This window comes from Chelonoidis abingdonii, chromosome 15 (assembly GCF_003597395.2).
Source record: "Chelonoidis abingdonii isolate Lonesome George chromosome 15, CheloAbing_2.0, whole genome shotgun sequence".
NCBI lineage: Eukaryota > Metazoa > Chordata > Testudines > Testudinidae > Chelonoidis > Chelonoidis abingdonii.
In genome coordinates, this window is record NC_133783.1 from 55,853,522 (window position 1) to 55,865,863 (window position 12,342).

The window sequence follows — 12,342 nt, forward strand, 5'->3', positions numbered from 1 at the left end:
AGCCTAATTCTCAGGCTATATTTTTGAAACCAGTAGATCAAACTCATAATCCAATTGCATGCAACAGGGAGCCCAAATCCCCCACAAGCAAACTGCTATTCACCACATGGAGAAAGCCAACTTCAGGTGCAACTGAATACAATATCTCATTGTCCTCTCAGCCACAACTTAAACTACACCCCAGACATTTAGGCAAAGAGGAACCACAAAGCTTGTTTTCTGGACTCAGGCTGGCTCCAGCCACCAGCTTATCAAGCAGGTGCTTGAGGCGGCAACTCCGGAGTGGGGCGGCACTTTCAGGGATTCGGCAGCAATTCGATGGAGGGCCCCTCACTCCCGCTCGGAGCGAAGGACCTCCCGCTGAATTGCCACAGATCGCGATCGTGGCTTTTTTTTTTTGGCTGCTTGGGGCGGCAAAACCCCTGGAGCCGGCCCTGTCTGGACTTGCAGAAAACAAAATTTATTTCCATTTATTATGAAGAAGCTCCATCCTGAGTCATTACTAGGATTCAACAGGGAGCCTTATTAGCTATACTGGGGAAGATAAGGAAGGAGGAAAAACAGTTCCGACAATTAGGAGCTTCCATGACTTTGCCTGGCTTGAGAATTCATGAGAATAAGGGACCATTTCAGCCACCAGAAGCAAATACAGGCCTTCCAGTGAAGTCAGCAGGTATCACATATGCACAATCAAAAGCAGAACCCAGCCCTTAGCCTGCATAACAAGAATACAAGCAATAAGACTTGTATACTTTAGTTGAAGTGCTTCAAACCTCCCATACAAGGGGCACAGATGAAATTCTCATCATGCTACATATTAGAAGTAGTTAATGCTTTGATGGAAGGCTAAGACTACATTCCTCATGTTGATATAAATTTAACAAACACTAGAAAAAGAATATTTACTCTTATACTGCCTTCCATCCATGGATGTTATTACAAGCAGCATTTCCTCTCTCCCACACACATACTCCTCTTGCATAACTTGCTGCATGAATACATACAATAAATAACTGCCCTGAAATTCTGGGCACACTCAAGCCACATATCGGGATATTTACCACCTGAAATCCAGTATTTAATGTTTCAGCACCTATATTTTTCCTTCTTATAATTTCTGCAATATTTTTTAAACAAAAGAAATATGACTGTTGATAGTGGGAATACTATAAAACCCCACAGCTGTTTATTGGAATGTGGTGTCTCTGCAGAACACTTTGAACAAAGTATATCCAATATCTAGACAATTTCTTCTAGGATCAATATCCAGTACTACCACCAAATCCCATTAAGATATAAGGCATCTTACTTAACAGCTCTGTGCCTCAATTTACCCAATATCTACTTCACAAGAATATTAGGTAGGTCATATTAATTAGGGTTTCTATAGCACTTTAAGATCTTTTAGTGTTAAGGCATTACAGAAATACAAATGTTATTTTTAAAGTTACCACACACAGATTTCTAAACACATACCTCAAAGCCCCTAAAAGTCTACTACAAAGGTACAGAGAATATGTTACTTAACAGAAGATTGTAATGTTTGACACACTTCCTGCTTGTGTTTCATATTCTAATAACAGTCTCACATTACTATGGACAGGACATTATTTCTGAATATATGATGAATATTACACTAATGGTACTTTCTTTTATTTGTTCCACAGGAATTTTCATATAACATTTGAAATTCTGTGACGTACCAGTTCCCTTGCTTCTTCTAGCTGTTTCTCCACATTTGCAACCATCTGCTTCTTCTCATCTAAAATAGAATTATGAAGCGAGAAATAAAATTTTACTCTTCCCAGCAAAGAAAAGTCACACATACAATTTTAGAAAAAGCTTATCTGTGCTAGTTCTTAGTATCTGACACAAAGGATTCTTTTCGGTGTAAAATTAGTATATAATTGTGACACACTGAGGTGCAATCCAGTTCAGGGAGGGGCTATGTCACTCCTGCCCTGCAACCTTGAGTGCCTTATAATACTTTGCTGGTAGTAGCTCCCACCAGGATCACTCACAAACAGCCTTCCAGCATGCAAATCACACCCAGAGTGTCTGTGTATAGCTGCAGCCTGCCAACTACACTTGGGTTACACTCTGGCTCTCACCAACCTCATCATACTGCCAGGTGACCCCAACAGATGCCCAATCTCAGATTTCCCCCCCCCGCAGAAATGTATGTCATATACTGTCCAGCCCTCTCCTGGACAGTCCAAATATACGAAGCCCGTTTTCCTTTAAGGTAATAATATACCCACAATTTACCACCCTACATGGAGTTACCCAGACACTTCAATTTAAACACACTGGATTAGATGAATAAAACAAGTTTATTTATTACAAAAAGAGATAGATTTTAAGTGAGTACAAGCAATGAGGCATAAAATTCAGAAATGATTACAAGAAAATAAAGATAAAATGCTTTTTAGTGCATAACTTAAAAATTACAGTATATTACATTCAAGCAAAGTTTTTCATCACATTTACAGCACTTACTGACCAAACTCCCCCAAAGTTTAACTAAATATTTATAAATAGAAGAAAAGAAGGGAGTTATAAATGGTTAACAGATCATATACATACAAATGATTGCAGAGTCCTTATATCAGGTTTTAAGCAATGATGGAATAGACAGCTGGCTTGTAAACTCTTTGTGGTAACTTCCAAAAGATTGGAAGGTCTTCAGTTTATAGTTCAAAATGCTCCTTTTAGTTCTAAATCCATAGTCCTGACAATTAGGACAGGAAAAAGAGACAACACGGAGATGTCTCAGGTGTCTTTTTATATCCTCTGCCATGTGCATGGAACTGTACTGTCCCAAATGAAGCCCACAGCCCTTACGTGTGGAAAGATACTGGCCAAAGATGGAGACCAGGGTCACATGAGCATATCATCATTTGCTGAATCACAGTGGGTGGCTATTGGCCCCTTGCTGTCTGAGGCATCCTCAGGAAGAGATATCTGGGCAGGATGAGTTTCTTCTATAGCCCATTGTCAGAGCTGAGTGTCCTTCATAGGCCATCAATACACAGCTGTCTAGATATGATGTAAATTTATCTAGAGGGTGTCATCCAGGAAAACAAACAGGTTTAAAATACAGGGACATAGCCAATATTCATAAACTTGAGACACAAAGATGAAACATGCCTATAAACAGTATAATCATGCTTAGCAAAACATAACTTTCCCACTGACACCTGACATGAATTACTTTGTATAAGATTTATGGAAATTATGTAACAGTGATATAAATTGTCAGCTTTCTTATACACAGCATCACAGTTCATAACTTTATACATGATGGTGCTACATACATTTTATTGATTAGTAAGATTGAGTTTGTCCCGGATTCTGTGACTTTCCAGGACCTCAGTGACTTCCGCAGTGGCTGGTGTGGCTGGCTCAGAGGCCTCCTGAGCCCCTGGGGCAGCCGCACCAGCCGCTGCTGGAGCAGTCTTGGGCCACCGTGTTCCCTCTCCCACAACAGCAGCAGGAGGTTGGATGTGGGAGGGGGCTCAGGGCTGGGGCGCAGGAGAGAGGGATCTGGGCAGCATCTACCTCGGGTGGGGGGGCACCTCCCTGGAAGCAGCAACATCCCATGGCTCCTAGGTAGGGGCACAGCCAAGGGCTCGACACACTGCCTCCGCCTGCAGGCACCACCCCCTCAGCTCCAATTGCTCATGATTCTTGGCCAATGGGAGCTGCAAAGCCAAGGCTCAAGGCAGAGGTGGCCATGCCTTCGCCTAGGGGCTGAGGGATGGGGATGTCGCCACTTCTGGGGAGGCGCAGAGCCAGGCAGGGAACCTGACAGCTCCACTGACCGCCTCCTCCCCCCCACCTCTAGCACCAGCAGGGGTCCTGGGCCACGCACCACTGCCCCCTATCCCGATCACGAGACACCACTCCCCCAAGCACTCACAGCACCCTCCCTGGGCCGCTCTCCGGCCAAGATTTAGTCAGGGGTATATAGTACAAGTCATGAGTAGGTCACAGGGTTTCAATTTTTGTTTACTCCCCGTGACCTATCCATGACTTCTACTAAAAATATCTATGATTAAAATGTAGCCTTACTGATTAGCACGTTACAAGTTTTCCAAGATGCCTCACATGACATGCCTTGTACAAAGTTTATTACAGTAGTTTTCAGGGTGTGAATACAGGGGTGCATTAGTACAAGACTGGGACTAAAACCAGGGTCCCCTCACTTCAAGAAAAGGCAAGAGGCTTTTAACACCGGAGCTAAGGGAGATGATCTTCTTAACAGTATTACTAACAAATCCATTATCTCTGCGTGGGTCAGCCACTACACAGCAACATGACACAGACACACATACAAAGCCCACACATCAACTGTACAATCAAGTGTTAGTTAAATTAGTAAATTTTAAAAGGGTGAAAGACAGTTAAGAACTATGCAGTCAGCTACAGAAGCAGTCAGTGTCTCCTTCACAGAAGTGAACTTGCCAGATCCCCAGAAAAGCAGTGTAGCCCAGCCAGTCTTCAAAAACAACATGCACTGCAGAAGACCTTTCTAACTTTCAACTAGTCTCAAACATTAGGCAAAAATCAAGTAAGAAGTGACAACCTAGATTCAGCTAGACCAATGGCAAAACTCCAAGGATCCCACTTGCCGTACTCATTCTAAAACACTATTTTCACCACTGTAGAAAAATCATAAGATTCATAGACTTAAGGTCAGAAGGGACCATTATGGTTATCTAGTCTGACCTCCTGCACAACGCAGGCCACAGAATCTAACCCACCCACTCCTGTAACAAACCCCTAACCTATGTCTGAGTTATTGAAGGTCCTTGAAATTGTGGTTTAAAGACCTCAAGGTGCAGAGAATCCTCCAGCAAGTGACCCGTGCCCCATGCTGCAGAGGAAGGCGAAAACCTCCAGGGCCTCTGCCAATCTGCCCTGAAGGAAAATTCCTTCCTGACCCACAATATGGCGATCAGCTAACCCTGAGCATGTGGGCAAGACTCACCAGCCAGCACCCAGGAAAGAATTCTCTGTAATAATTCAGATCCCACCCCATCTAACGTCCCATTACAGACCATCGAGCCTATTACCTGCTAAAATCAAAGATCAATTAACTGCCAAAAGTAGGCTATCCCATCATACCATCCCCTCCATAAATGTATCAAACTTAGTCTTAACCAGATATGTCTTTTGCCCCCACTACCCCTTGGAAAGCTGTTCCAGAACTTCACTCCTTTAATGGTTAGAAACCTTTGTCTGATTTCAAGTCTAAACTTCCTAGTGTCCAGTTTATATCCATTTGTTCTTGTGTTCACATTGGTATTAAGCTTAAATAATTCCTCTCCCTCCCTGGTATTTATCCCTCTGATATATTTATAGAGCGCAATCATATCTCCCTCAGCCTTTTTGGTTAGGCTGAACAAGCCAAGCTCTTTGGGTCTCCTTTCATAAGACAGGTTTTCCATTCCTCGGATCATCCTAGTAGCCCTTCTCTGTACCTGTTCCAGTTCGAATTCATCCTTCTTAAACATGGGAGACCAGAACTGCACGCAGTATTCCAGATGAGGTCCTCACCAGTGCCTTGTATAATGGTACTAACACCTCCTTATCTCTACTGGAAATACCTCGCCTGATGCATCCTAAAACCACATTAGCTTTTTTAATGGCCATATCACATTGGCAGCTCATAGTCATCCTGTGATCAACCAATACTCCGAAGTTCTTCTCCTCCTCTGTTACTTCCAACTGATGTGTCCCCAATTTATAACCATAATTTTTGTTGTTAATCCCTAAATGCATGACCTTGCACTTTTCACTATTAAATTTCATCCTATTACTATTACTCCAGTTACAAGGTCATCCTGTTCTTCCTGTATGATATCCCAGTCCTTCTCTGTGTTAGCAATACCTCCCAGCTTTGTGTCATCCACAAACTTTATTAGCACATTCCCACTTTTTGTGCCAAAGTCAGTAATAAAAAGGTTAAATAAGATTGGTCCCAAAACCAATCCCTGAGGAACTCCACTAGTAGCCTCCTTCCAGCCTGACAGTTCACCTTTCAGTATGACCCATTGTAGTCTTTCCTTTAACCAGTTCCTTATCCACCTTTCAATTTTCATATTGATCCACATCTTTTCCAATTTAACTAATAATTCCCCATGTGGAACCGTACCAAATGCCTTACTGAAATCAAAGTAAATTAGATCCTCTGTTTTTCCTTTGTCTAAAAAAAATCTGTTATCTTCTCAAAGAAGGAGATCAGGTCAGTCTGGCAAGATCTACTTTTTGTAAAACCATGTTGTATTTTGTCCCAATTACCACTGACCTCAATGTCCTTAACTTCTTTCTCTTATACTAATTAACATAACAGATTAAAAAAGCATAACATTAGAGTAACTCCAACGTTTCCTCTTCACAGTGATGTCTGAGACTTTTTGTTAATAAAAGTTTTTACCACACAGCTTTAGTTTTTCCAGCATGAATTGCCTTGCGTTCACAAATTATCTTTTCTCATTTCCTCTTGATTTTTATCCCACTACATATAATTAATCCAATTTGGAAGTGACAACTATTTCAGAAGAGTCATGGGAAAGCATCCCCAGTTTGAGTGAACTATATAACTTCAAGTATCTCTTCCATTATTAGTTCACTCTGCATTACTTCACATCTCGATTGTTACTCTATCTGGTTACCTGTGCACCTTCCATTGCTCCAGGTTCATCTTGACTGGAGACACCCCCCAAGCCCCTTTGTTTGCAATTCTAACTCACGTGCATATCTGAGGAGCTGGACCTGATTTTTGCCTGAGATGCTATCACAGAATCCCAGTAAATTTTGGACAGTTTGGCCATGTCCTGTGATGAGGCAGAAACTTTTCAAAAAAAACCATACAGCCAACCACAGGTCCTGACCAGGCGCAAATTACCCTGGACAGCCAAGATCTCTTCAGTATGCCTCAAAACCAGCTGGAGAAGCCAGTGACAACCCAGTCAGAGACATGGATGGCTAGGAGGAAGGCTGTCCCAGTGGTTAGGGTGCTAGCCTGCAACTGAGAAGACCTGGATTCAGTTTCTGCTCCACTACAGACTTTCTGTATGACTTTGGGCAAGTCACTTAGGGTATCCTCTACACCCCCAAAAAAGACCTGGGCAGCAAGTCTCAGAGCCCAGGTCAATGGACTTGGGTTCATACTGTGGGGCTAAAAATAGCAGTGTTGTAGATGTTTGGACTCAGGCTAGAGCCTGGGCCTTGAAACTCAATAAAGAAAAGGGTTTTGGAGCCCAGGCTCCAGTTCGAGCCTGAATATCTACACTGCTATTTGTAGCTCTGCAGCCCCATCCCAAGACTGCTGAGATGGGCTCTGACACTCACCGGTCGTTTTTTGCTGTGTCAGTGTTCCCTTGGTCACTTTGTGCCTCAGTTCCCCATCTGTAAAAATCACTCTCTTACTTCACAAGGGTGTTGTGAGGATAAATACACTGAAGAAATTGTGAGGTCCCCAGATAGTAAGATAACAGGGATATAAGATACCTCATGAGACCCAGACCAAAAAAACCCCTGACACAATGCTGGGTAGGGAAAACGTAGTGGGCTATGCCACATTTATCTGTCCTCTGGGTTTCCATAGCCCCTCTAAACCGTCTTTTTCTTCCAGGGACTGGTTGCACACCACTGTGTCTGGTGGATTTTACAACAGAGGGAAGTCACATTCCACCCCTAGGCAACACCTTCCATCCTCTGCTCACTCTGCTTTTCTCTAGCACCCACAACATGCTCAAAACAGTGCCAAGCTGGAGAATGAAAAGTAACTTTTCCCCCCCACCCTGTCTGCCACCTAGATATATTTAATCCAGTGCTTACAGAAAAGGGTACTGTCATTTCTCTGCCCCATGCACCTTGATGTTTCCTATCCCTACTCCTCAGCCACCTGTGCCTATCCTTCTAGAGCTGAGCTAGATGGTAACCAAGCAAAGAACAAAAACAAACACATTACGCCAGTGCAGTTTTATTGTAGCCAAAAACATAGCAAGGAATATACCAGTAAAAAATGCACTTAAGTCCACAGTTTGATAATGACTTTGAGCTACGTTAGATTTAAATACCTGTGAAGTTAACCGAGGTAGACTAGGCATTTGAGACTAGAGTCATTTCATATTGCATAGATTCTATACGGCATTGTGGTTGCAAGTGTTCCAAAAGGCATCTCAAGCACTCACTAGTTGAAGGACATAACATTATTAAATCCACTGTAGTACATGCACTGAAGCTGAAAAATCCTATTTATTTCACAAAGCACTTCGCACTGATCAGCAGTATTAGAATGAGAAGTTTAGGTAAAGACAGTAGTCTAGTTTGGTGCACACATTACAAGATATTGCTGACCTCTGAGTGCAACACATATACATAGTGTTTCCCTTCCATTCCAGCTGTTCATAATGTTCTGAATGTCTCGCCACTTCCTACCCCCTTTGGAGAGGCTCTCCCTTGCTCTCATAGCCGCTGTGCATTGTGCAAAAGGTAGATCTTTCTCTGAAGCATCCAGCCTTGTCATGAGTCGCTTCCACCTTCCTTTCAGTCTTCCAAATGCATACTCCAGTCATTCTGCAGCTACCCAGGGTATAGTTAAGAAGCTCCTTTCTCTATTCAAGTGTCTGGTAAAAGGATTAACAAACCATGGAAGCAAAGGGTGAGTTGGGTCTCCCAGCATAACAGATGGAATTACAATACCATTAATATCAATAGTGGTTTTGGAAGAAAAAAATTCATTTCATTACCAAAAACATGTAAGTTTTCTAAAGATCCTGGCACTGCAGCACTTTCTAGACCATGCCACATTACGGTTAACAAGCCTGCCATAATGACCAAGAAGGCCTTGTATAATTAAGGATAAATTCCTCTCTCTGTTGATTAATTCCAATGCCTGGTAGAGATGTCACAGACACAAACAGACATGTGACTCCCATCAATGGCCCCTATGTAATATGGAAACCACAAGTGTTCAAAGGCATCAATAATCCCCTACATCATAATAATAATCTCCAAGGTTTATTATCCAGGATAGTAGCATCCTCTTAATAACAGCATACACTGAAGGTGATCCAGCATTGCAAACAGAGGATATGGTCTGTGCAGTTTTCCAGAAAAGCAGCCCTCTGCATCCTAAAGTTCTGCAACCACTGCTAGTCAACACAAGTCTGCAACAGTGTCCTGTCCAACCAGTCAGTACAGGCTGGCTGAGCCCAGAAGTGGTGCTCTACTGAATAAAGTCAATTCAGGAAAGTCACATAGAAGTCATTGCTAGCTTTCATCCTCTTGCTTCTCTATCAACAGCCGCACAGCATCATGGTGGTTCCTGTGGTGATATCTCCTCCAAAGCCATCAACCAGTCTGAATTCCAATACATCTGGAGCACCCTGTTTGTATTAATGACGGTCAGAATCATCATCTTCGGTAGTGCTTTCTTCATGCTCCCTGACAGCAGTTTGAAAAAAAAAAATTTTTTCAAACTCAGTTTGAAAATGATGCTGGCAAGATGTCTATTGCCTCCACTGCGAACAACATGGGGATAAAATTCAACTGTATCTCATTTCTGTGCACACACAATCAGCACCATTATAAGGATCTCACAGTGCATACAAGACATTTACATGGAAAATGAAAGTGACGTCAAAAGAATTTAAATATACTAGATTAGGGACATTTCTCAACCAATATAATAGTCTCCATTTAACTTTTGTTAGCAATTGGCTTTCACCAATCAGCTTGCTCAGTAACTTCTTCATTACTGTTTACTAATAAAAGTAGCAGTTACTACACTTTTATTAGGTATTATAAAAGATTTTAAATAGGTTTTCTAATAATATTAATCCTCTGTCATTCATTTCAGATTGTAAACAGTACTATTTCACCAAGAAAATTTTAATTTCAACCAGAACTTTTCGATTTTTGTAATTTTACAATGTCATTGGCGAATGGCTGGAGAAATACATTAATCTTCCTGGTATAATGTCAGTTGTTCAAATAGAAAGAATACATAAATAAAGTCATTTTAAAATGCAGTTTTACCCTGACAAGTGACTAAAGAAGAAATCTGCTCTTTGAATGTATTCCGAATTGTATCTGCATTGTAAGACATGTTTTAATCACATTTTACTCCCATCTTATTCAGTTCTCTCAAATTCTTATGATGTACCTATCACCATCATAGCCCTGCAAAGGCATCACATCTATAAGAAAGAGGGCTGTCTGCAGGCTCAGGAAAATAATGCAGAAACAGTTTACAGGTGCAAAGTAGTCTTCACAAGCTTAAGTACTATCATTTTTTTTTTTTTAAGTTTTTAAATTAAAGTTTGAGTCCTGCCAAAAATGACAGATTAGGCTCTCCCTTCCCCCCATAACTAGCAAATAGGTAAAAAGATTTTTCAAGTCCTGAAATAATTAATCCTTACAACACTCAAGTAAAGAAGGCAAGTAGGATTCCCTCTTTCATTTAATACAAAAGAAAAAAAACACACCCAAAGAAAACTGAAGAAGAGGTTGAGAGGCTATTTGCCTACAAATATTTAGCATGCCAGGGGAAAGTATTAGAATTCAGACAACAGACAGTGTTGAAAGCATGTAACAGTTTTAGCACCTAGATGTTAGAGTTCTAGAAAAGCATCACCAGTCAGGGGATAGTCTCCTTTGGCTCAAGCAGTCAAACTGTTATTAATACACTTTTGAATCATACCCTAGGAGGGACAGAGTTCTCAGACACTAAGGAACATTAATAAAACTCGTGAAGCTATCAGCTTCATTTCCTTAAGATCTGCTGGAGCTTCACAGAAAATCTATTTAGAAATCACTCCCCTTATCCAATTTTTCTTGGCTTTTCTAACGCTATTTGCTTTCACAGAAGACATTTCTTCCTCAAGACATCTTTTGTTCCTAACAGCTTGTTGGTTCTGTAATACTACACAGCCTTGGTTAAGTTCCCACTTATGTATTGTGACAACAAGGACTGTTCGTTGAATCATCCTTCTAAACGAATCAATAGCATCCCAACATCTGCTAAATTCTTGAATGTTGGGAAAAAAATTAACCAGAAGTTCTCTTATTCAAATCAATTCAAAGGGACGCTTCTAGCAGGTCCATCTCGTGCAGCAGAAGGAAACATGGAGGTCAGCAGGATTCAGGAGCCCTGCCATATAAAGGAAATTTGTATTATGCAGAAGCAGCACTACTACTCCCCTCCCACCCTCTTGCTTTCAGAGTAGGGGAGAGGGCCATTAGCAGTCTTTCCCAAAAGCCTTCTGAAGCACACCACCTCACATGTATCACGCCTCATCTTTTTGTATTCTTTTTAGTTGAACAACTGACATTATGCGAAGAAGATTAATGTATTTATTCAGCCATTCTCCAATGAGGTTATGGAATTACAAAAATCAAAGCAATTTCCTGTACTGCGGTAGCATCTACATAGCATCCAATCACAGCCTAGGGCCTTATTGTGGTAGATACTGTACAACCACAGAGCAATGTCTTCTTAAACAACATGCTGTATATCAGCCAAAAAGTTATGGCCTGTTATGGAAAAGATCAAATGATCCTCTCAATGGTCCCTTCTGCTGACTTTTAAAAATCTGTGCATCCATTGTTTCCACTTGTGACCAGAGTGCAAGCTGAGGTACTGTCCCCTTCCTGAGCCTGCAGGCAGCGTTCTAGCGCATCTGCTGCTCAGACCTTCCCCCACCAAAGGAGAAAGTGTTTCATGTTTATCAAACCCTTAGTAGCTCCGGTCTGACAGGGAACGGCGGACACTCCAATGCAGTATTGGAGCAGGTCCTGCTACAAACCCCGCGTCCCTCCGCGCGGTGGAAGCCGGCCGGTGCCTCACCCGGGCAGGAGCCCCACACCCTCTCAGCAACCTACAGATAACGAGGTGTCCGGGACACGTGCCCGGCCCCTTTCGTAGGGGCTGAAAGTAGCACCTACGCTGGGTCCCTCCCCACCTACTCGCCTCACGCACACGCCAGCCCGCCCCCACCCAGGCACCCCGCCCCCTCACTCACCGCCCAGCAGCTTGGGCACCTTCCCGATCCTGCCCGTGATTTCCGCTGTCAGCACTGCGAAGTCCTGCTCGTAGCCCTCGAAGTCGGAGGACATGGTAGCGGCAGGGTCCGGGCCGGGGACGGCGGCAGAAAAGAGAAGCCGGCCTCAGCTGCTCTCGGCCAAGAGGCTTCCGCGTTGTGCTTAGTCAAAAGCGTCCCTCCCGGAAACATCAACCCTCGACAATGGTTCCTACCCTGACCCTGCGATACCGCCTTCCTTGGAGGACTAAGAGCTGCCCATCCCCCTCCCGCTGCCCGCCGAGTC

General features: G+C 42.7%; 1 protein-coding gene across 4 annotated transcripts in view; it reads right to left on the bottom strand.

Moving 5' to 3' along the window:
* Positions 1–12,221, bottom strand: part of VTI1A (vesicle transport through interaction with t-SNAREs 1A) — a 353,610-nt gene extending 341,389 nt beyond the window's left edge. For 2 of the 4 annotated variants that reach the window (XM_032793542.2, XM_032793544.2), the window contains exons 1-2: positions 12,039–12,221; positions 1,704–1,762 (exon numbers count right to left, since the gene is read on the bottom strand). In XM_032793542.2, the coding sequence (XP_032649433.1) occupies positions 1,704–1,762; positions 12,039–12,132 (153 nt within the window). In that variant the 5' untranslated portion in view covers positions 12,133–12,221. The remainder of the gene's footprint in view (positions 1–1,703; positions 1,763–12,038) is intronic. The other 2 variants (XM_032793541.2, XM_032793543.2) reach the window with 1 other exon arrangement.
* Between the last annotated feature and the right edge of the window lie 121 nt (positions 12,222–12,342).